The sequence below is a fragment of the Nymphaea colorata genome, chromosome 7, assembly GCF_008831285.2.
Source record: "Nymphaea colorata isolate Beijing-Zhang1983 chromosome 7, ASM883128v2, whole genome shotgun sequence".
In the NCBI taxonomy this organism is placed as follows: Eukaryota; Viridiplantae; Streptophyta; class Magnoliopsida; order Nymphaeales; family Nymphaeaceae; genus Nymphaea; species Nymphaea colorata.
In genome coordinates, this window is record NC_045144.1 from 18,124,692 (window position 1) to 18,150,393 (window position 25,702).

The 25,702-nt window shown below is 37.3% G+C and overlaps 1 protein-coding gene across 4 annotated transcripts; it reads right to left on the reverse strand.

Moving 5' to 3' along the window:
- Window positions 1-5,631: 5,631 nt before the first annotated feature.
- On the reverse strand, window positions 5,632-25,693 carry LOC116257415 (coiled-coil domain-containing protein SCD2-like). Of its 4 annotated transcripts, none has more exons than XR_004173394.2 (18): window positions 25,009-25,693; window positions 23,702-23,874; window positions 22,797-22,872; window positions 22,602-22,643; window positions 22,427-22,489; window positions 21,196-21,245; window positions 21,088-21,115; window positions 18,247-18,321; window positions 18,029-18,139; window positions 17,882-17,942; window positions 14,696-14,812; window positions 14,492-14,613; window positions 12,603-12,675; window positions 10,534-10,575; window positions 9,582-9,622; window positions 8,890-9,016; window positions 7,920-8,236; window positions 5,632-5,745 (listed from the first exon to the last, which is right to left on the reverse strand). XR_004173394.2 is itself a non-coding variant. In XM_031634136.2 (17 exons), the coding sequence occupies exons 1-17, from the start codon at window positions 25,333-25,335 to the stop codon at window positions 8,109-8,111; spliced, it is 1,656 nt and encodes a 551-aa protein (XP_031489996.1). In that variant the 5' UTR covers window positions 25,336-25,693; the 3' UTR covers window positions 7,675-8,108. The 4 variants fall into 4 exon arrangements, 1 of the variants encoding a protein (XP_031489996.1); XR_004173393.2 differs by lacking the exon at window positions 5,632-5,745 and adding an exon at window positions 5,851-5,919; XR_004173392.2 differs by lacking the exon at window positions 5,632-5,745 and adding an exon at window positions 7,675-7,778.
- Between the last annotated feature and the right edge of the window lie 9 nt (window positions 25,694-25,702).

Consider the following 25,702-nt stretch of genomic DNA (forward strand, 5'->3'; position numbering starts at 1 on the left):
CTAAATCTTAGGTTACGTTGAATATGTAATTAATTAATTGATATTTAATATGCATTAGAGACTTAGAGGGTAGAAGAAAAAGGTATGAGTTTCAGTCTTGGCATCATTTCCACAACACACTTTCAATGAAATTTATTTATGACTTGGCAGCTGGTGTGGGCAGTTGACCACACCAACTTGATAAAATTAGTTTAATATATATGTTAAGGTTTTGTTATATATATATATATATATATATATAAAAGTGTATCAAACAAATTAAATGTATTAAAAGAGTTTTCAGGTCAGGTTCACGTTAACATTTGGATCAGGTATGATCGGATCTGCCGTGAAAGAAGGCGACGTGTCAGTGGAGCAGTTGAGAATAACTTCGGTGTTTTTTGGGAAAAAGTGGGAAAAAACATTTTGACTGCCGGTTTATCGGGATAAAAAGTAGAGGCTGGTGGACCCGAACTTCCCGATGGCCGGCGATTTCTCCGTTGTGAGGTCTTCGTGGGTCCCGAGCTTTCATTTCAAACGAGAAAACGGTGTCGTCCATAGCACCCTGGATAGGATTCGTCCTTTTGATCTATTCGAGCCGTCGTCCATAGCAACTTGCCGATGAGATGAGAAATTCAATTCAAACTTTTTCGTTTGTATAGGATATGTTTTCCATGGGAAAACTTTGTCCGCGGCTGTTTGGATTTAGAAAACTGACTGTCCCAAAGAGGGTACTCTCAGCTTGATCAGGACATGTGGTCCAGGTAAAATTCGTGGTTCATCAAACTAAGAATCTAACGTCAGACTTAAATGATCCTTGTTTTACATCTTTTGCATCGAGAAAATGTTGAATCTAAGATTGATGAAGGAGAGTTTAATCTTAAATTCACGGTTCTCAAATCCTAAGGATCTTAAATCCGCGTCTATCCAATGCCTCCTAAGAGTAAAATTGAGATACAATGTCTCTATCAGACATCTTGACACACGTAATCCTAAGAAACATCTTTTAAAGCAAAATTGTTGGAAAACCTAAGAAATATGTTTTGAAACGGAAATTATTGAAAAAAAGGAGGAAAAAAGGCAAACACAGTCATGGTCATGGAATCATAACCCTGGCCAAGATTTACAGCAAAAGGAAACAAATTATCCTACAGGAAAGTGGGTAAGGCTGTCCAACATTGTAGTGGAGATGGAGATGGACTATTAGGTGGGTCCATAATCGACTCAAACTGACTTGAGGCTCGGCTCAGTTGGACTCCGCTAACAAGAGGCTCGAGCATGACTATCTTGCAGACATTATCTCATTTAATGCAAATATACAAAAATAAGTTAATATTTCTCGCCGTTGGGTCAGGATAGCATATAGTCTAATACTAGATCCTTTTTTTTTTTTGTATAATTTCCAAGAAGTAGATAGACTGAATTAAGTGAAAATGTGAAAGATATTCTTATTGAGAAACTTCATTTCATTTCTTACAACATTATAAGAAATTAATGATTTTCTATATATCGCAGCTTTGGGTTATAAATTAAGATCTCAAAATCTAGGCAAATTGCACGCAATGGAGACGGTTAAATCGCAAGAATTCCAAAGTAAGCGTGTTTTTTGTCATACCAACAAAAGCTCAGAAAGTTTTTACATGATCTTCTAAACTTTGACAAGAATTTTCAATGGAGAAAATGGCATTTAAAACTTAAAAGAGACAGTTAAATGTAAAAATTCAAACTTGAATTTGCTTTTGTTATGCCAAAAAAAAAAAACATGGTTTTTATAAGATCTTCAATAAAACTTTATACACGCTTAATCTTCTGGAGCTCATTTTTGTTCGGCTCGTTTACCAGCTAACTGTTCATCATTAATCATCGAGACAAAAGACGATAGTTGGGTGCCCATCAATTCATTCCAAAGTTTATTGGCTTTCTGATTTGGAAAGTGACCATGCTTTTTCGCCTTTTTGTTAGTACTTTTTTTCCTGCGTGTAGTGGTTATCTTTGTCTTGCTATTGGGCATCTTGTAGCTAAATTCTCTCGAGGAAAAGGATGTAGTTGTTGTTTTTTTGTTCTTTTTTGAGGTTTTTTTGTTTTTTATTCATAGATAATCTGTTTTTGTTTTTTCACTGACAAATTGATGCTAAGAACTACTCTATGTGCTAACTGTGATTCTTATGCCGAAAATAGACCAATTTCAGATCACATTTTCATTAGAATTAGCAAAAGCAATGTCTCCTAGCATAATATGGATTCCAAACATTCATGGTTTACATGCGAATGAATCAAACTAAAATTTTTAAACTAAAACATAGGGAGATAAAGAAGTTTGTGGAATGCTGCATACTTTCATCTTGTATCTGATGATGCAATGAATTTGTTGCTATAGTGCAAGTAAATAAGTTTGATATATACACTTGGCTTGACTATGTTGTCATATACACGATATACTGGCATAAATGACACACTCCGATGCTACTATCAATTTTTCTTTTCATTAAAAGCTAGGAAGATGGCAATCGAAGAAGAAAGAAGTAGAATTTTGTAATATTTTCATTCATATAGGCATTAAAAGCTACCAAGTGAGCAATCAATTATGCCCTACGTTGTCATAATTTCTTATATATGCTTGACTTTTCCCTCACATATATGATACAATGGCAAAAAGTTTTCGTCTATTGATTTGTTCAAGGAGTATATAACATTTGTTAGCATTTATTGCTTAAAGAGAAAGATAAACTTAATGGTAAGGGTTCTTATGATATGCAGAAACGGAAATGTATATGTAGGTTCCTCGAACATGTGTACGAAGCATGTGTTTGATAAATTTGATTCATAATTCACAAAAATGGCACGTTCACTCGTTCAGAACTACCACATTCACTTAAAAGAAACCAACTTGTGAAACTATTTAGGGGGCGTTTGATTGCTTGAGATTTAAAATCCATGGATCTAATGTACTTCTGCTCATATGGAAAAAGATCAGTGGTAAAGGCCATGATTTTCCTCAAGCTAAAGATTTTATGTTAAACCTAAGATCACTTAATACCCTTGTTTTACTTCTTTGCATTGAAAGAAGTCAGATTTAAGATTAAAGTAGGGACAATCAGATCTTAAATCAACCATTTTTCAAATCTTGAGAATCTCAAATTTGAGGCTATCAAGCACTCCTCTTGATGAAGTAGATTAAACAACTCATAAATACTAGAAGATTTTTTTTTTGTTTATTTTATGCAGATATTTCAAAACAAACTTTAGAAATTCCATCTTTCTCTCTCCCATATTACACACACTCACCCACACATATTATCGTTACAAAACAAAGCAACAGAGGAAACGACTTTATTTATTCAGTTTGATGCATACGTTTGTTTGGGAGGCTTTGTTAATCTTTTTAAATTTATTCTATCATTTTTTCCTATTTGATCATCATCTAATCAATTAAAATACTTTTTTTTTTTTTGAAAAATTGCGGAGGACCGGTTACTTAGCAAGTGTTTTGAGTGCGAAAAACAGAGACAATGATATGATTCTGCAGTTTGCAAGTGGGTAAATAAGGGTAAAAAAAAAAAAGTTTCACTTTAGCAATGTATTTGGTTATAATTTCTATAGTATAGGCACTTTACGTGCTTTACAATTTATGTAGCGGACCAACTTTTACTGGCAAGGCTTTAAAATGAGCTTCACGTTAAAGTTGTCGTTTGGAGCATGTGAAATTCTCAACCTTCTGTTTTACTGCCGACCTTTTTGAATTGAAAAGGGCTTGTTCACTGCTCTTAGGAGAAAAGAAAATTTACGCTGCTGTTAATGGTCCACAGAGAAAGCAAGGCTTCACTAAGGGTGGTCAGCAAAAAGTGAGATGGGGCTCATTTTTGGGAATTGTGGATTAAAGGAGATGTATTAAATAGATATTTCTCTTAAAACTTTGACCACATGTTGAATATATATATATATATATATATATATATATATATATATATATATATATATATATATATATATGGACTTTTGGAAAATGAGATTAGGTCAATGGATCTTTGAGGTAGTTGGTGGAATCCTCAAGGGCAGATGTCATTATTAGGAGGTTGGTTTTCATTTCAAATTTTTGTGACATTACCTTTTGTGCTTTTGTGCTAAAAAAAACTACTGATATGTAAGTTAAAAGTATAACATATATCTTAAAAACATTGAGAGAAAGCTTTAGTCATGTGCATACTTAAGTAAATACAGGGCAAAGATTAAGTCAATGAAAATCATAGTTAGGTAAATAAAATCCAGGGTTTTTCAGTGATGGACAAAAAAAAGTCTGATCATTTCAAATGCAGTGAATGTCTCCTGACATACTTCAGCATTAGATGTAGCACTGTTATCCGTGCAATTTAAACGTAATGGGGATAGTTGGATTTCCATTTTTCACACTCCTTTTCTTTTTGTGCCTTTGATGGGACTGGTTATAGATCGCTGCAATCGAGTCGGCTATTGGGGCTTGGAAATGGCCGTGACCTTGATGATTGTGAATAGAAGTACGAAGAGGGGACCTGTTTTACTCGATAATGACAATGACAAGATGACACATTTTTCATGGCAGTTTTGAGAGATAAGTTCCAATGTACAGTGAATGGAACGAAACAGAGAAGAAGGATTCACAAGTATCGCAGTGCGTAGATACAACTTAGCAAACAAGAGAAATCTTTGTAAACGTCGTTGAATTCAGCATTCATCAGCAAAAAATATCATCATATTTCAGTTTTTTTTTTAAGCAAAAGATATAAAAATGAACAAAGAAGCATTGAAGCGTTTAAAAACAATGCAAAATAAAAGGGGCGTTTGATGACTTTCATTTGGAGATCCAACATGATTTGAGATAATTGGAAATCCAAGATTATTAGATTTAAGGTTAAACCCCCTCTCCTCAGACCTCAAATCTCCTGTTTTGACCTAACAAGTCTTTTTTCTCTTCCACTGTTAAAATCATTCTTTATTTGTACTATGGATCCCACATAAACGGGATCTTAAATCATCATCCTCTATGGACAATTTCTTGCTTCCGCCTGAAAAAAAAGAAGGTGAAATCCTTTCTCAAGGGCCAAAATTTCCACACAACCGTGGGATAGAGCCGCTCAAGTCCAAATCTCAGGAACGATACGGTGGCATCTATATCGAATCTCAAACTATCAACTACTGCTAGAGAAACCCTAAACAGGTTTGTGCAATGGAAGGGGTGGAGGTTAGCAGGCATCCACTCTACATTTCAAATTTCCAGAACATCAACTGCAGAAAAAAGACCACATGTAAGTTGGAGTGTGCCATAGTGGCACTCCAAAACACCAAAAAGGTGTTCTATATTGTGTAGGGATGAAGAATTAGGTGGGGGTTTCAACTTTTTGGGCGTTGGAAGTCCCAATTCACCCGAACTACGGCTAGAGAACTCAATCCAAGTCCTTAAGAATTCATCATTCTAAGAATGTGCTGGTGGTTCTGTTTTAGAATCTCTCACCCCTTTACCTAATCTTTTACAACTTTCTACCCACTTTTTAGTCTAGAGCTGTTATAATTTCTCACATGCAGACCGATATCTTCCGGCTTCCGGTCAGAAAATGGAAACTAAATTATTCAAAATATCCCGCCAATATTTTCACAAGAAACTAGAGCCATTATCCACAGAATATAAGAAGAACAATGTTTTGGGAGTCAAATGAAGGCATGATCATTACACTCCAATGGAATCCGTATTGTGATGATTTTGACATGTCGACTGCTGCACGCACTGGTACAAACCTGCACAAAGGCATTAATTGCAAGTTTTCATCTGACCCCAAACTTCAGTCCCCTCACCTCACACCTCCACCAACGCCTAGAGAGAGAGAAAAGAGAGACAGTAAAAGCGTCCCTAGGGAACGGTTTTTTCTCAGGAAGCCCGTGGGCCCGATGAACCGCTTTGCTTTAGTGCCGCTGTACAAAAAGATGAAAATTAAACGCATTGGTGACTTCTCTCTACATCGAGAAAGGACGGTGAGTGAGTGGCAATTGCAGTTCAAAAAAAATCCTTCAAAGCGGAGAAAAGTTAGGGAGAAGCGTTTGAAAGAATGTGGGTACATTCCGTTCTGAACACAAGCTGGTTTGGGGGGTGATTATATTATACTATCGTGAAATCAAAAGGTAAGTCGTTTGTTCCTCTAGAGAACACCGGTTTGAAACAAAAACAGTCAACTCAAAAAAAAAAAGAAAGTAAACTGTTCGCTCACAATATGTAGTTAATTTTGCTTTTTCAAGAAGAGCTGCCTTTTCAGTTTTTAAAACTTAAAAAAAAAAAATCGCGCAAGATATCTTTTGAAAAAGTAAAAAACTATTCAAAAAATGATTTAAAAGGGCTGTAACGTACATAAGTGAGACCCTCTTCGTCTGCATGCTTTTATGCTTCTAGTGCACAGCATCATGGTTGCTTCTTACATCAACCATTGAAAAAGGAAAGGGCAGGGGAAAAACAATAGCTTGAGAAAGTGCTCCAATGCCTGAATGCAGAAGGCAACAAGCGCGAATGATTCTTGAAGCAGACCTTTTAAGCACACCAAATTGGCTCGTCTTAAAACTCCGTGCTTTAAATTTGTCTCAAGCATTGACCACAGAAAAACATAATTGCTAATCCTTTGTCTCACCCGTCACATAGGAGACAACAAGAGCATCCGCCAGAGAGAGACGCAGCGAAAAGGCTAACCTATGGGCCCCCCTTTTGTTTCACCTCCCCAAGCAATGCACTGACCAGCTGAGGAAAGGTGCAAAAGGGGTCACGGACAGGACCACCTACGCTGCAAAAATTACCATCTTTTACCAGGTAAAGAGGAGAAGGGTGAGGGAAGAGAAAGCCGAGTTGGCCCCACGAGGACCCACTTAAAGATGGACCAAGAACACAGAACACAGACTGCAGCGTTCAGAACTGGCCAATTGGCCTGCTCCTATCTCAGGTGCAGGAGCCTGTAACTGTTGCCTCGAGTACGCTGCACCACAGACCTGAGTTGTCTCTCGTTATTAGTGAGCTGGGCCTGGTCCCAGAATCAGATCAAGCTCCATGAGAACAACCCAAACAGGCATCATCGACGAGGGTGAACACCCTCTGTAACAGGAGAGCCAGAATAGCCATGGGCCCAGACCAGGCCTCGGGGACTTGTTTCTTTAGAGCTTCATTAGGGCTAAGGTAAAGACGGTGCAAAGGCAGACTAAACAGTTTGGCCAGGGGTCCTGCGGATGAAAGGTCGCCCAAGTTTTACTTGTCCATGCAGTGCACCTTTGTTGGATGAACACAACTGCACAAGTAGAGTTGATAAACAAGCCGAGTGGACCTAGTTCAAGCTTATGATAGACAAGGGTCAAATAAGCTCACTCGCTGAAAACCTTAGATGGTTTCTCTTCAGTCGTGAGGGGGCGTTTGGCGACAGGAACACAAATACAAGGTTTGCTCAACACCCCCTGAGAGTAGTAGGATTTGAATGCTAGACCTATCACAATTCAACTCAGTTCTTAAAAAGTTATCTAAGCCGCAAGTGATGAGATTTGAAATCTAAACCTGTATTCTGCAAGAAAACACATCACTTGTGCTTATAGATTATGCAACTCATTGTGACCAACTGTGAGCTTCCAAAAGTAGTACAATAATTTCTAATGATTCTTCATATATTCCACTGAGCCAACCACACCAAAGTAGCAATGAGCTAAACAATGTGTTGCAAGTGATTATATTATACTATCGTGAAATAAAAAAGCTAACAGTAGTTCGTTCCTCCTTCTCCCATTTCCTTTTGAGGGGGGTGTGGGATCTACAACCAGAATATTTAAGAAACATCACCGTTGACAAAGTGATGGCTACAAAAGGTGGAAGAATACAGAACTAAAAAATGTATGGACATGGACAAGATATTGGGAAATTCACATGGACATGTGGAAAATGAATTACATACCTTGAAAGAAGTTTCTCCAAGATAACCAAAATACTAATGCGGGGGGCATCCCATTCATCACTCAACACCTGAAACTTTGCCCAACATAAGATTGCCCAAGAGATACTTCTATCAACAGACGGATGAGCAGGATTCTACGGAAACATGCTGGCCAAATCAGATGTCATATCGGCCAAAGGAAGACTTGAGTCAAGCAGCAACTTCAGAATCGACACCGGCTTTGGCAGCAGCTGAAGTTTGATCAATCTCCTTGCGAGATGCCTCCCACAGTTGTGTTTCAATACCAAGCTTCCTCAGCTCTATCAAACCACGTTCAACTGAAAGATAAACACATAGCATGTAAGCAGATGCAGCTTGTAGTTGCATTATCATACTCTCCTTACTAAACAGTCACACATTTACAACCTACTTCACATGAATGCAGAAGCAGGTTGAAAGATATACCAATAATTCATGGAGTTTAGGGTACCAGATATACAAGAAGATGTAGGCAAAAGCCAAGAATGGTAGGATGATCAGCACAAAGTTGCCCATTTTACTGCATTATCATCATGGGTGGGAAAAAGAGAGATAATGGTAGAGTTGACTGTCCATGCAAGAAGGTCACAAAGGTGAGGATTGCCCTTCATTTTGCAATTATTTTTAAAAAAATTTCACCATGCAAAGATTGTCCAACTGAGTTGGCTGTAGCTGACTGCACACACCTCTATGTCACATAGGTGAGAGGTGCCCTTCATTTTGCAATTACTTTAGAAAAATTTTTCACCATGAAAAGATTGTTTAACTGAGTTGGCTGTAGCTGATTGCACCCAACTCAGCCAACCATCGAATTTGCTGCATATGCACCTGATTTGGTGACTGCTTTGATGAGTCTGTGTGGCTAAGCAATGGAACTGACATAGCAGTAGCCTCAAAATAATGAGTCCTCATATTGACTATCTGGATATGTATCACAGATCATGAAAATTACCATCCACAGAATCATGTGAGGTTGGTGTCTGTCCACTTCGATTAATCCAGAATCGCAACCTTTCTTCTGCAATATCTTCCTCTACACTATGGGCTTTTGCCCTCCTCCAAAAGTATGTAAGCCATGCCTGAGATAGGATGAGAACAACCGATTAGAAATTGCCATTTCTGGTGCTGGTAGGAAGAACTTGTTACTGTTTCAAGAACGATCTTTAATGAAATTAGGTAGCAAGACGACATCTCCTTTTTCTCTTAAGACATAGAGTGATAGAATACTTGGTTAAACATATTTACGCTATCAGAACGAAAATGTACCCCAGCATCAAACCCCCCACCCCCTCCCCAACCAAAACCAAACACACACACACACAAAACCTTTCTCTGTATGGACACACGGAAACACATTCAATGGCTGTCAAATTTCCCACAATAGATCTCCAACATATATGTCTGTTTCGTTGCATAAATGCCAAAAAAGATATTAACATTAATAGAAGCAACAAACAGTTGGCCTCAAATGAAAAATGCTAAAACTGCTGGATTGTATCTGTGCAATTACAGCCACTATAATTTGTCAAACTTGCACATATGGCTTACAGTGGAGGAGCTTAACAAAAAACACAATGAGTCAAGCACTACTACGATTGATTATAACTAAAAAGGCAACTGATTTTTTGAAGAAAAAAGTAAAACCTGTTTGAAAAGGACATCCTCAGCTTCTTCCGGGCTCAGTTCTGCAGAAAAGGACACACAATTGTCATAATAAAATAGAAGAGTACTAATGCCTACCAAACATCCAAGGAAGCCAACATCCCACCAGTTGCAATAGCCACAGGGGTCTATATTCTGAAAGAATACTAGGTCATAGCATCTCCTAACATCATAAGTTCGGCAAAATTTCCATGTTTATGTACTGAAGCTTAGCACTTTTGGATCCTTAGGCTCTCCCACACAAATACGTCATGAACATAGTCGAATCAGTAGTGATTTATTGACATAGTCAACACTGTGCCATTAACTTCATCACATTTCATTTCTAATCGCATATTTTGCATTCACTTGGATCCTTTTTCTTCTAAAATTTATGATCAATTATATTACACTTCAATTTCAACTTAGTTTTTCATGCTGAGTTTTCAATGGCCTGTGATTCATATTATAATGATTAATATGTCTTACACATAAACATTTTTATTTTTCATTTACATATTTATGCTGTCTTACTTTTTTTCCTGAAGTGCATCAACACCATGTCCCAACAGTCCACCCATAGCGGGTATACATGTTATGCCATTGGTGACATCGTATGGAGGAGATGAATGTATCAGAAGATATACATATGCTATAGGATAAGAAAAAGATAAGTGAATTGAAAGATAAAAACATACTATTTGATATAGGATAAACAATTCCATAAAATTAATGTGCATATTCTAATGTGTTCTGGGATTCTTGATTTCCAATATTTTCTACAAATTGAAGAATAAATAAAATCAAGCCACATCTACAAGCATTCTCTTAGCTATGGTGCTATGCCAGCCTTTACTATTTCATTTTCACATATCCCATGCCTGCATTCAGACCTGTATAATTACACAGGCATAGGAAAGGAAAGACGGTGATACAAGTAGTGCAAGTATCTTACCGAATGCCTCCATATACTTTGGTTCGCCGGGGGATTTGGCATCTGATACATAGACAAAAGAGAAGACGTTAATAACAGAAATGTGGTTTCTTTCTTTAGTTACCAACTATGATGATGAATAAAAAGTGTTCAAAACCTAGACATAAATAAGATGAAAGATGGAACCACAATTTGAGCTAGTGTCTGCATGAGCTTTATATTTGGCACGGAAAGGGAATGTCAAAAGTGTGCTTTGCAAAGATATTGCCATAACCAAACAAATAACGGAAACTTTGTGTTTCAGCTTAAATATATTAAAGCAGAAGGATCATTTCTTCACTTAAGAGGACGTTAAGAAATGACTTTGTAAAAAGATGGACCATGACCCACATAGGTCTGTCTTGATTTTTCTATACAATATCATTCTTAAGTAAAAATATACACAAATTAAATTTTCCAGTTTTGTATCTTATAACTTATAAGCGATGCATCTCATGCTTTTAACACTTTAACAGGAAACCATAACCTATCTGTCACTAACGCATGCAGTAAACTAGTCCCAGTTAGGAGGACTGGATGCTACAGTTCCAAAAGCTGCAATACAGCCTTATTACTTTTATAGAAAGATATCTCTTATTTCCATCACAGTTTGCTTATAGTTGCTAAGTAGTCAAAGTACGTAGACAATCATGGGGGGAAAGCCCTGGGAATATTTGAGTTGAGGCTGTTCAATTCATATATTCATATGAAGTAGGCATTTCTGAAAGGTGCAGGCAATGAATCATCAGAATTTTCGTGCAACTGATTTGCAAGAATGCTTTAACTGAAGAGTGGTATTGACATGTTAAGTAGCTAGGCTAGGAGTTCTCCAGTGGGCTTAATCCTGATCAAAATGAGATGTCAATGTGCGTATGGTGCAGAGTCAAATACTCCGTCAACCATTGTACATTCGGTTTCATAAAATGTCTTGTTCAGTGCTTTTTTCTGAGTTCTACTCTGACTTGCCAGGTAGATGCAGCCATTGCATCTGAATGCATTTGGCATCATGCAATATGCAGAGATAACTTGTAATTCTTTATATTCCATTGGTTGACTGACATAGTCCAAGTCAAGTTCATGGGTCGTCTATACTGCTCAACCTCCTGCTGTGTGCTGCAATAACAAACACCACATCCTCATGCTTATGGATGGAAAGCTTAATAAACGATGATCTAGTTCACAAAGAAAAACAAGAAAACTACCCTAGAAGAATCATGTCCAAGCACGACCATTTTACTGGTTCGTTAACATCATAGCAATAAACCTTGAGCTGTTTTAGAGTCATGCTACAATTGATAAAAATTCTGTAGATAATAGGGGAACTAATACAATAGAGATATACAAAACAAGGAAACTGAATTCACCTGCATAAACAATTATAACAATCACTCATTATGAACTATCAACCAGCATTAATTTTTTAAGAAGGGATAAAAAAATGGACCTAGTATAAGCAACTACAAACCAAAAATTGACCCCAGCGCCTGTCTAACAGATCCCAATCCTGTCCTGCTTTTGTTCAACCCAAAAATGCTAAGAAGCAAAACTTAAGCAGTAACGGGGCTTTGACATCTAGGTATATATGGCTAACATTCTCTTTTAAAACTTCAAATATGGATTATTCTTAACTTATTCTGATGCTAAATTAGACACACTTATACCAGACTACCTTCATGTATAGTGCTGAAGGCAGTCAGGTACAGCCAGTAAGCCTCTCGAGAAACCAGATGCCATCCAACTGGACCTTTAACCTGCACCTGCACAGACAGGCTGAGGCATGAGCAGTCCAGGTGATGGGCCGGCCACTTCGGCATCCCAACCAAATGAAGGGCCATGCAACTTTGTATTATATAGGCAACTAGTTGACAACTTGTCCATAATCCATCTACTTTTGTCATGAAGCTAGACAGTTAATAGGCCAAGGATTCAACCACCAAGACCCACCAAGAGACATGATAGATAAGCAACCAAACCAAACACATTACTTGCACACTTAAGATCATCATGCAGTAGAAAAAACAATGAAAAATTTTGCCGATGGAAAACCAAACCTGAAAAACCAGTCATCCTAGCCAAGTTCGGTCTCCTATGATGAGCAAGTGCAACCATGATAGCATCCTCTACCTTGAACCACGAAGCATTAACAGAAGATAATTGGTAGAATGATGGGAAAAAAATGCCCAAAAGTATTCCACAAGCAAAAAAATAGCATTACTAAATAGGGAATGTGATGTCTAGTTGAAAGATTGACTGAAGAATGCATTATCAACTTAGTGAAATTTAATAAAACAAAATTAACTTTAAGAAGCACAGCCTTAAAATAGGTAGAGAAAACAAGCCAATAGAAGTTCAGCACTAGAACGCAAAAAAATCATATGGCTTACAACCTCAGAAGGTTGGTTCCTTCTGGCCCAACATATAGCCATTACAAGCAAAATATGCAAACATGAAGCTGTGAAGTTCTATAATTCTAGAAGAAAACAAAGCACCACAAGCTCCATATTAGTTCTAGCACACACAGTATGCAGAGCTTGCCTTCCAGCCTCTCATATGCAATACAAGTTACAGAACAAACTGATACCTTGCAAGTCAATGATAGCAATAATTCCAAATATCATGACTTCATTTTTAGATTTTCTTTGACCTAAAAGAAATTGGGCCTGATGAGAATAAGTAGATCTTTGCAAAGATCATGACACAAAGAATAAGTCACCATAAGTTATCTGTGCCTATACTAAAGACTTAACAAAGTTAACATTATGGTTATAAATTAAGAATGTACACCAAAGGCTTAAAGCTTTTTTCATTGTCTGAAAAAAATCGAAACTTAGTTAATTTGTTAAATCTAACTTTAGTTGAAAATAATGCGTGACAGTTGTTTGAGCTGTACCGTGTCTCACCATCCCAACATAAGTGTGGCGTCCAAAAGAAAGTGACCATGTGATATAGTGGCTAATATGCTGCTTACAATGAAAGCAAACTATTACGATGCACATCTAACAAGGTATATTATGTAACCAATACACTACAAACCAATGCATCAGTAGGATCGCAAGTGGGAAACACAAATATCATCACCATACTCCACTTGTCAGGGCTCACCATAAGCCCATTTCAATTTTCAGCATTTTCCATCTCTTTTTCAAATTTTGCGGCTTCAAGAATTTCAATCATCTGCCATTGCATAGGTCTTGGCACATCTCTAGAGGTGCATGGGGTCCTAACTAAATGGTGTTTTAGTTGAGGTATTCCTGCATCAATTTCTTTATTATAGAACTTACAAATTAATTTCAATATATTATCATCTTTCCTATGAGAGCAACATTGCTTGTGGGGGCATTTCGAGCCATATCCTAAAAGGTTACAGATCTACGGTAAGAGTGGAAGAAGGTACACCTTCCACAATGGAAGTAGGTTGTCATACAAAAAAAAGAAGGAAATGTTCAACCACAAAAGGAACTTCCACGCACAAAAGTAGATTTAAATTGACATTTCTTCTTTAGAATGACAAAATATCCCTCTTACTCGAATTGGATGTGGGGGGATTCTATAAAACAAAACGGAAAAAGAGAATTCGGCTTTTGTTTTTTGCCAATTCCATATCTCACAATACAAGGTGTATTGTAGATACAAGTTGATACAGAGCAATACACCCCTCCAACTAATTAAGGGGTGTAATGCAACAGTTTTAATCATTATGTTACATATTGGAACATATCATATGATGCGATATGATGTATAGAACACTGCTAGAAAAGATAAAACACAAAAACCAGCAAATGCTGAAAAGATAAATCCAAACTCCAAAGATTCAAGTTATCAGCTAATAACCGTGCAACACTCAAAGATTGTAGAAGAGGCTAAAGGGATAAACAACCCAGAAAAAGACCAGATGAAAGAACAAACACGAATAAGAAATCCCAGCCTAAAAGGCAAATACCTTCAAAGAAGCTAGCTCCCGTAAGCCCTTTTCAACCAAAAGCATGCTCTCAATATTTCCTTCTCCAGTTAGGTCATTCAAATCTTGTGCTAGCTTGGCTCTTCTCTCTGGATCATCAGAAGCTACAAAAACAGACATACAACTTTACGATGATCTTAAAGAAAATGATTTTAAGTACATGCCATTTAAACAACAATTACTAGCCTCGATTCCAAGAATCTTCTTTGGCCTTTTGTCCAGCAGAAAGGACAACCTCAAGAGGAAGAGGAGCTAGTGAAGACCAATGTTCATGCTTTGGACCTGCAATATCTGCATGAATACCTGCATGGAGAGTGAGAAGTCAACAAGTAAAACAGAAAAAGAAACATGACGCAATGCAACTTTTTCCCAATTCACAGCCATAAATCCATTTATAGTCATGTACTTCCAGAATTTATTTATGTATGTTGCATCAACCATTCTAGTATTCTATAAATCATAGTCACAAATAACGTCTCAGAGTTTTAAACGGCGAGGTTTTTCTCGGGTATAATACAGCGGACTTGAAAAATATGGGAAAAAAAGAAAAAAAAACTTATTTAGTTATTTTTTTAAGAAAATTAAAAAACTAAACATTGAGGAAAATAAAGTAAGTGAGGAAATAATAACACAAACATCAACAGATAAGTAGATTTGCAACAAATAAAAAATGAAAAAAAACTGTTTGGCATTAAAAAAATGGAAAAAAAAAAGTGAAAAAAACGGGTTTTTCATTTTTTTCAATAAAACGTGTTTTTTTAGTTTTAAATGGCATTTTATTTTCTCGCATTTTTTTCAAAAATAACATGTTTTTGCACTATGCTATAAATAGCATTTCCTGCTTTACCTTTACTAATAGACCTCCGGTCCTCCACACATTCTGTCCAGTTCATAAAAAAATGAAAACACAAATGACTATCTAAAGTTCTAAACTAGTGTTGTACGTATCGTAACTATTGGAAAAATTATGATACACCCTTTTTCTGATACAGGGTACTCGAGACCCCTTTTTTCAATTGGGTTTCAATTTTTTAAAAGCCCCCTCTCCTCGCTTTTAAATACCCTTAGGAGTTGAGTGAAGTAGTTCTCTTATTGATTTAAGAGAGAAAACATCAAGGAAGATTTGTGCTTGAGAGAACAATTTGTGATTGAAGAGGGGTTTCTGATTTCTTTCCCAAAATGCATAAAAATAACTCACTGTAGATTTCTATCGGCTTCTGAACATTACTATAGATTTCTATTGTTTTTTGAACATTGCCACAGATTCCCATTGTGGATATATGGTTTTAGACAATCCTGCATGAAAATGGTGCACAAGAGTGAGGAAAACAATTGGTTGAAAATCATTTTCAAGTCTTATAATTAGATGATGAATGATCGACAGATGATATTTTATTATTTTTGTTTGTTATTTGCATGAAACAATTTCATCTTGTAATGTATAAGACTTTAACAGACAATGTGTTTTTTTTCATTTTCTATTTTTTATTTGCTGCAAATCTACTTATCTTGTGATGTCTGTGTTATTGGTTTCTCACTTCTTTCATTTTCCCCCCATTTTTAGTTTTTAAAAATTTTTAAAAATTTACCGTATTTTTTCTGTTTTTTTCAAGCTCGCCGTTTAAATTGATGTGTTATGAGTTATGACATTATGACTATGTCATGTTAAATTGATGAAGTTTCATCCCTTTAAGATTATATTTATGAAGGACATACTCTTTATGAAAACATAATTTTCTTGAATTTTTCTGATTTTTCCTAACTTGTTTTTATCTATCTTTGATTATTTATTTTGATTTTTTAATTTCAAAAATAATTTTACAACATATTGACGATATGTTACGAACTTACGATACAACTTATCTAATCGCCCGGCATTATAATACACACTTTACAACATTGGTTTAAACAATTTGCATTTGGGACATGAACCCTTGCATCTAATAAGTTACTAAGGTTCTCAAAAAATGAAAGCCTTTGATAGGCATGAATGCTTGCAGTAACATATGGTTAAAATTACAAATATGCATATGTGTGTTCGCAGATGCATGCTCAAATGCATAATTGTGCTCTATGCTACACAGTACAAAATGCTCCGTTTATGAAAATAGAGATTCTCAATTATGAGAACACGTCAGAGCTACAAAATAGTTATGTAACAAAAATATTTGACTCCATGTTGCATGGGTATATTTGAGGACATGAGTGTGTAGGGTAATAGCTACATGATCAAAATAATCTTAACAGACACACACACACACACACACACATATATATATATACATGTGTAATGTGTAAACGTGTGTGTGCATGTGAGAGCTATAATGGACATGAAAAGGCCTGAATATGAGCCAAGTTGAGCTAAAGCTAGGCTTTATGCTTGAAATACTCAGATAGAACCTCAAGCTGAACAAATTGGGCTCGAGAACGAGTCGATAATGCATTTCTAGAACTCAAGTTGACTCGGTAAGCTCGTTTGTTTGATTTTCAAATAATCAACCAAAACCTGCCACCAATTTCAGTATCAAGGTACAGAAACGTTTGGAATAATGGCAGAGAGAGAAAAAGAAAGAACAAAGTACAATCTTACAGCACACTCACATAAAGTGGACCAAAAAATACGACGAGAGAGAGAGAGAGAGTAATTAATGTTAGTTTGTCCTACCCTAAAAGTCAGAAGGAGAGGTCGTCATCCATCTCAAATGTCAGAGAGAGAGAGAGAGAAAGAAAGTAATGTCAGTCGTCGTCATTGCAGTCTCCTTGCTTTTCTCTTTTCAGCCCTTACAGGCGAAAAGAATTAACTGAACTAGAGAATGCATGAGCTGAGTCAAGCATTATCAAATCGAATTCAATGAACTCGAGCTCAACTCAGTTAAACAAACGAGTTGTTAAAAAAACTCGATCTTGACTCGTTTCGTGGAAGGAGTAGGCTCGAACTCAGGGGTAGGCTCGAACTCAGGGTGAGATAAGTTGTATCAAGTCGAGTCCAAGCTACTCAACTCGGTGATCAGGCCTAGTCATGAAGCCTTAATGACAATTGAGCTTGTGCAGATGGGATACGGGTGCAACAGAGTATAGAAGTTTCTTGTCAGCACCAGTGATAGTTATTAACTCCAAGCCAAAAATAAAAGGGTGGGGGTGTCTCGGCTGACCTGTTTCTTCTTATCTTTTGATGGGTGAATATTGTTCATTTCTCTAGTCATTAAATCCAAAGCCCTTAAAACTTGTCAGGCTATCCATGTAATTAGTTCATGAAGTCCAGAAAGATACAGACATTACAAGGTAAGTTTTTCTATGTTTAAACAAGATGTTAAATGAAAAAAACCATTATTATAAACAGAACAAATTTGGTGATTGTAAGCAAAAAATTACCATGTTTAACAGCCAAACTCCAATAGCGAGCAAGCCAGCATCGCTTAAGAACAACCTCTTCCTGGGATCAGATCAACCATGATAAACATAAAATAAAGACCATGTGCAATCACAAACTAACACTACGTAATCTTCAAGCCATCGTACCATCTCTTCCTCAGTTAGAACCATTCTCTGAGTCATGATACGGAGAGATTTTGCCTCTGTTTCTGCTTCCCGGAGTTGTGCTGCAGCAGTTGTGGCCTCCTCTCTTGCACTCTGATCCAAAAATAAAATATTAATATTCATGGCACCATTATGCTGTTGTAATCTACTGTATGCAATCTGGAAAATAGCAGTAAACAATGAAATGAGCAAGGGTTCACCTCAACATCCAACCGAAGAGCCATGATTTCTTCATCTCTTACATCCTTAGTTTGTTTGGCAGCTTTAAGCGCAGCCTGCAAACGTAAATACAAGCTCTAGAAATCCACGCTAAGAACAGAAAAGCCCAAATGTCAATGAACAAACTGAACGAGACCACACATACACAAGCACCTGAAACTCATTTATACACCCACATGCTGTCCACCCTCCCCTTCTTCAAGACACTGGATGATCCCACACAGACACAAGCCCCTGAACTCATTTATAACCCACATGCTGTCCCCCTCCCCCTCTTCCACACACACATTTACATCTTTACATGCCACATCCAGTGAAATAGCTATGCAGTATGCACCATTCCTGAAAAAATTTTATGAAGCTATCTACATATGGATGTCAAATTTATGTAAATACATGTGCATTCTTATATATATGTAAATACATGCTGAATATGTTGGTGAGGATCTTCCAATTCTTGACAATGAAGATGAAGAAGAAGATGAAGATGAAGATGATGAAGATTATGAATGATGAATCATTATATGTATCGATTATCGAACGACTTAAGAGTGATGAATCTATGGTTGTTGAACACTTGAATGTTTTATCACTTTATGGCTTATGCTTTGTTAATTGAAATTGAATGATATTGTTATGAATTTTGATGTCTATGAAGTATGAATGATGAACCGTGAATGCGTAAGTTTATAGCATTTAACAATAATAAGTCTATCATTATCTAAAACATGTTTTCTATGAAGAATTTATTATTTTATTTTTTTCTGATTTTTTTATGAATTTTTCGATTTTTTTTTAATTTTTTCTGATTTATTATTTCTTTAAAAAAAATTACGATACGGTTACGATACGGCGTATCTTAAAGCCCGACCGATACGGCTTACGATACGCGTTTTACAACATTGCCTTGAAGTGCACGCCAGTTCGACGGTTTCTAGTTTGACCCTCCCCATTGTTCAAGTTCTGAATGGCTTATGGCATTTATACAAGCTCTTCGTTGGCTTCAAGCTAAATGAAAGGAATTACACCATTTGAGCAGAACATTTGAAAACAGAAGTGAAAGGTCTTTGGCACCACATACAATGTGTTATTTTCAGACCAACACATAAATTAGCCAATGTTGATAACAGAGCAGAAAAAACCAAAGATGGAGAAGAAAGATAACAATCAAAAAGTCCTAGATGAATATTACAAAAGAAAAACCTTGATGAGTAGGCTAAAGAAAGCAAAAAAAAATTTTGCCCAACTTTAGTGAAGTTGAACCTAACTACCTCTAGTTTTATTTATTATTAAAAGACTTGCGAGAGACTAACTTATAGAGTTATCGTCCATTTGGAATGAACTATCTCAACTTCCACAAAAATGAGAGAATTGTCATTATAACGAGATAAGCAAAGCTTCAGTTGAGGAAGAAAGATTCCTTCTTTTGCAATGACTGAGACAAGAATTTGAACAAGTTAGGGTGTTTCTTTTTTCATCTCCACCTATTCATGAAACTCCTGCAAACTCAATGGCGAGGAAACAAGGCTTAGCATGAATAAAGATGTGGATATTGTGTTAGATACATTGTCCAAAAAATGGACAAAACAAGCCTTTTAGAGCACCTAAACTGACAAACATCAAAACAATAGAGAATATAAGATGGTCTACAATTTTTTTATGAACACGACCATATTAAACTTTGACGCCCCAACTTGAAGAAAGATTTCAAGCCCAATAACAAGAAGGTGGCCATGTAAACCTTCATCCTTACAAGAAAAAGGTGGCTCAATTGGATCAATGTCTTTGTCCCAATTGGCAGAAGCACTCCAACCACTTCTTAAAAGAGCTTATTCAAAGATTATTATCATTTCAAAGACTTCACTGATCACTCCCAATATGTGTTCTCACTTCTCAGTTATTGGCTCTAGACAATCTTTCCCTATGACCCAAACAAGTTTATTTTATCCAAATGTCAACCAAACAATAGTGAATTGTGCATTCCTACAGCCAATGGAAGGTCTTTAAAAACTGAATGCATAGGTATTTTGAAAATAGTTGTAAAGAAAAATAAAAACCTCTATATTCCAAAAGTTAATTTACACCAAAATTAAATTTAAAAGTTATTTTTCATCTTGCAAATATTGGACCATGGTTGTGATGTTGTATTCTCATTAGATAAATATAGAATACAGGATCGGCTATCTGAACTGCTGATTGAGAAAAACTCTAGGAAAGGATGTCTTTCTTATATAGATCATTTGTACATTTCAAGTTCTTCACATTTAAATTATTTCCCAAGCAATATTGATGTTGGCATCATAAACTAGGGACATCCAAATGTTAACATATTATCTATAATTCACCCCTATTAGATGCTAATAGAAAATATCCATTTGTGTTTTCAACTGAAATAAAGCAGAACGGCAATAGATGGAACAAGAATAGACGATAGGCACACTTCACAAATAAGACAGCAGTACATAGAGGAAATATAACAGCAATAACTAAGCATTTTATGTTTATGGAAGAACCACTAACAGAATTTTGACTGCACAGAAAATTAAAAGTCTAAGAAGACATCAGAATCCCACAAACAACCACTCAATTCAATGGAAGCAATATGAGCAGTAAGGACTTCATATCAGCAACAAACATCAGCCTCCAAGTCAACCAAACCGAGACAAAAAAGCATCTACAAATAATTAATCAAATGGCACAAAATATTTTTGACAAACTGCTATACCATCAAAAGCATGTTTATGCATCAAAATCCATAAACAAAACAGCCTCCATATTACTGAAACTGACACACAACTACATCCACAAAGATTTAAGTTTACCTCTCTTTGTCGTAATGCAGCCTCTTTCCTGCATGCAAAGTTCGCAAAATGTTTAGAGATTTTGATGGAATCAGTTGGCAGACATTTAACATGAATTCTAGTTTTTACCTGCTCAGCAACCTAGCCTCCAGGGACACACCTTCTCCCAGGGCAGCAACCTGACTAGGAAAAGAATGTTGTTAATAGATAAAAGAGAAAAAGAAAGAAGATATGGCACATGATCACAGCATACAAGCTGTCATACCAATGACAGCTTGTATGCGGATGCAGATGCAGGTGTGCTATTGAGTGCAGCTGTTTGCATTTGCTTTTATATGTGCTTCATACCCTAATTCAATCCTATATACTCTTTTGCACTATGTCATATGGGGACTTTATTTGGGTGAGCTTCCGTGTCGATATGGGTACGACACAGGTACAGGTATGGACACCCCTTAGACATGGCCCGAACATGGTCAAATCTGTGTCGGGTCCAGTCAATGCAACTCACACCCACATCCAACCTTTTTTAGACTCGATCAAAGTTGACCAAGTCCGTTGTCCACTAGTTAAGTTTTTTTTTAAATAATCGTGTATATATGATGAAATGAAGAGCCCTTGACAGAAACTAAAGGGCTATTCATGTTCTTTACTCCAGCTATTCAACAGGATTTTCCAGCAGCCGGCGATTTTTTCTGGTGACTTAGTTTTCTTTAATAGAACTTTCTATATTATTTTGTTTGCCTAAAGTCTTATTTTTTGTTTTTAGATATATTTGTGTGTGTGTGTGTGTGTGCAGCCGTGTCCCCATACCCAAGTTTCTTTGAAGTACTCCGCACCCATACCCATACCTGCATCTGTACCCGTATATATGTGACATAGCTTTTACATATGTATACATAAGCTTCTTTTGGATAAAAATAAGCTTCTTACACATGTATGTGTAAATTCACACCCTTACTCCACCCATACCAAGCATTTAGTAAAAATGCCACAGGCACACCTAGAGTCTGCAGCAGCCCCTTATATGACATTAGAAAATGAACAGACAAACATCACAACCAAAGCACTGCAGCATTGACATACAATAAGAGTAAAAAGAGGGGATAGGCAGGTTGAAAAAGTGGAACTGACAAGTCCCCACAGCGACAATTATTATTCTTTTTTTTTTTTTTGGCATGTCCAAAGCAAATGTCCATAATAAAACAGAACATAGATGATCTAAAAGAGTCAAAGCGCCTGTTTGAATACCAATGAATCTAACAAAACAACAAACTAACTTCTTTTCCAATAAGCAAGCTAATCAAAGCAAAAGGCATGAGAAAGTTCATAGCTAATTAAAATGATAGGGGGGCATCACCTGTTTCTCAAGCTCCCTAGCTCTGGCTTCCGCGTCTTGGCATCTCTCTTCTGCAAGCCGAAGCTGATCAGAAGAGAGTTATCAGAACAACCTTCATATATAATGTGTGTGTATGCATGAAATCAACTATTATCCACTAGAAAGCATAAAGCATATCTGAAGGACAAGGAGACACCTTATCAAGAATGTTTTCATTCTCTTCCTGAAGCATATCAAGCTGCACATTAAATTCCATTCCATGATTAGAGAATGCGTTTCTGATTTCAGACTAGTGGACTTTTCAAAGAAAAGCTAATTAAACAAAGAGATTGCTGTGGATAAGCACCAGATAGTAAAGAAGCAACAATACAGAAAATGTAAGAAGCTACACCTCATCCTGAAGGGCAGAAGCCTCACGTTGATTTCCTATATCTCGGGAACTAGCATTTCCAGTATCACCCCTAAATCTGCAGCACAAAATCAAGTTATCGTTTCAACATCAAGCTTCAACAGCACATACAGTCCATGATTCGCAACTAATCAACGCAAGGGATTTTAGTGATGCTTAAATAGCAGATTCAATGAGACAAGGAAATTAACCTTAGCAGTACTAATGAAACAACATGCACCCCAAAAAGCACTTAGAAATAATGTTTGACAAAGCAGACACAAGACCCCCCATGCACCATCATATCTTAGGCGTGATGGCACCGTACTTCCACCACTTGGAAATCTGACAAAGCTTATACAGGAGTGATAAATAAACCAAGTCAAACAAAGACAAAAAAATCATTTAGCAAACAATTCGTCTATATCTTATGGAACCCTTTTTCTTTTCTCCACCTCATTACCATTAAAACAGAGGTTCTCTAAGGCACCAAAGGAAGTGACTCAACCAAACCTTTCCTGAAAAATATCAACAGAGGGTCGCATCTCTTCCTCTTTTGATATATCACCAACTTCACTTTCATTGTTCCCCCTTAGAAGCCAAATAACCCTTTTTGGTTTGTCAAGGTAGCTCAAAAAATAGGGAATTTTGGATTCCAAGAGAAAATAGATAATCAAGACAATCAACACTATGGTATACAACAGGCATGCACCAAACTGCTCCGGTATCATGCCTCCTCATATCATTCTTGACGAAAATTGAAAAAGAACGGTATATTACTATTCCATGTCTTTTAGGTGTATCCATGTGACATAGACAAGTGAGTATCCCATTGCAGAAAATTAAAACCACAAAATGAAGATAAAAGAACTAGGAAGATGATATCCATTATCTAAAGATAGAATTACCTCATGTCTTTTCTCCTGTCAGCCGGAGGATCTAATGGTGGCAATACAGATGGCATCCTAAGAGTGGACCTAGTGGGTGGTACTATAGTTGTTGTCGGACGGGTAGATACTGCAGGCCGACCAGCCGATGTCGAACGAACAGAAGAAGCCTGCTCTGCATAGTTCCGACCTAACTAATAAAAATATCACAAGCCCCATTAAGCCCCGCAAGATGGAAAAGAACAGTTCATTAAACTATTTCACAAACACAACTATTAGCCACTAGAGTATGTTATAAGTTTCAGAGCGAACAAATAGCAAAATTACTTTCCTATCATCCTTAATAAACCACTATTGCATTCGAATGGATGAACAAAGCACAACTAGCAAACACTATTATTTCGGGGTCGGACATTGAGATGCATGGAGGTACTACGGGAAGCAAAAGCAGTCGGGTGAACAATGTTGACAGCAGAACGTGAGTGACATTGCTCCTGCTTGTCGGACCAAAAAAAATGGAGAAACAAGGCCATAAAGTTCATCAATGCATAAACCTTTTAAGAAAAATTTGATCCAGCACACTAATTGGAGTTCTACATTGACACGCACAGAGGTACAACAGAGAAGCAAAAGCAATCTGCTAAACAATCGACAGCAGAAGATAAGTGACAATGCACGTGCTTGTTAGATTAAAGAAAATACAGCAATAAGGTCATAAAATTTATCAATGCATCAAATTTTTTAAGAAAAATTGATCAGGCACGCGTACTGCACTGACTTCATGATGCCGCAGTCAGTTCCCTTCACAAGAGAAAGGAAAAGACCGGTGGTTGACTGGTTGGAATTTGCAAATTTCACCCAATTTTTTTGAACTATGTCATGCATCCATTATTGCTCCCGAAGTGGAATGTGAGGTAAAAGGGAATTCCATGGACATACAAGAGAGAAAAGTGGCTGAAATTTGCCTCAATTTTCACTAATTCATTTGTACCTGGGTCTCCGTAACCACGGCACCCACGAAAAAAATAATAAATACACTCCATTTACCATCTTAACAATCGAAATGAAAAAATAAACAACAGAGATCAATAACATTCGAAAAATATATCGTCCACAATAAATCTCAGTCTCTGGAAAGATGATCATGTCAGACAAAATGAACTCTGTAAAGTTTTCACCCTTATTATCAAGAATTCTAAAAAATAGCGCTTATTTCGCACGAAGAAGACCCAAAATCATGCAGATCGACAAAATTCATAAAGGAGCGCCAAATTCATTGAGGAACTTCGTCGCCTAAAACGAAACCAGAAGAGCGACGGCGAACTTACCGCAGGAGACGGAGATCTAGCAGGCACTTTTCTCCTGTCGGTAATACTGCCGCCGACGGAGGGGGCGAACGATGTCGCATTGTATCGGAAAGGCAGATCGTCCTCCTCATCATCATCGTCGGTCGTCTGCGACGCCATGACCTGAGCGAGCCGCTGCGCCGCGGCCTTCGCCGCAACGTTCTGCGTCTTCTTGATGTTCGATAACCCGGTCGAGCCGGTGCGAACGTGGTGATGCGCCGGCGACATGGCCGGGGAGGAAGATCCCGTGCTGCTCGAACCGCTCCGCTGCCGCGCGTAAACGGGGCTCCCGGCCCTCAACCGATCCATTTCTCTTACCTATACACCGATCAGCACGATGGTTAGGGTCCTCCACGAACCAGAGCAGGTTGATTGAAGAAGACTCCTCCGCCTATGTCAACACCGTGCCGAAGAAGAAGCCCCCAGGACACTAATTCAAAACCCTCTCCGAAGTCGGGAACCGTCCGATCTCTCGACGGACGGCGATCATCGGACCCGGAGAGAGAGCAGGACGAGGCCGCAACAAGAACGAGTCTTCTAATCGGGATGAGATCGCCCGGGAGGACTCCCGCTATTTATCGCTTCCCTTGCCGCACCGGACCCCCGGTGGGATCCGCCGACGAGAACGTTACTCAGTGGCCAGCTAGGGCGAATGAATCAGATGGCGGTAAAATTC

Bases quoted from the DNA above. Each gene is read 5' to 3' on its own strand.
- LOC116257415 (XM_031634136.2), bottom strand. From the start codon at position 25,335: ATGGATCGGTTGAGGGCCGGGAGCCCCGTTTACGCGCGGCAGCGGAGC. The intron at 14,614-14,695 runs GCTAGTAATTGT...CTGTTTTTGTAG, and splicing joins AGAAGATTCTTGGAATCGAG to CTTCTGATGATCCAGAGAGA. The intron at 9,623-10,533 runs GTAAGATACTTG...CCTTTTCTGCAG, and splicing joins AAAGTATATGGAGGCATTCG to AACTGAGCCCGGAAGAAGCT.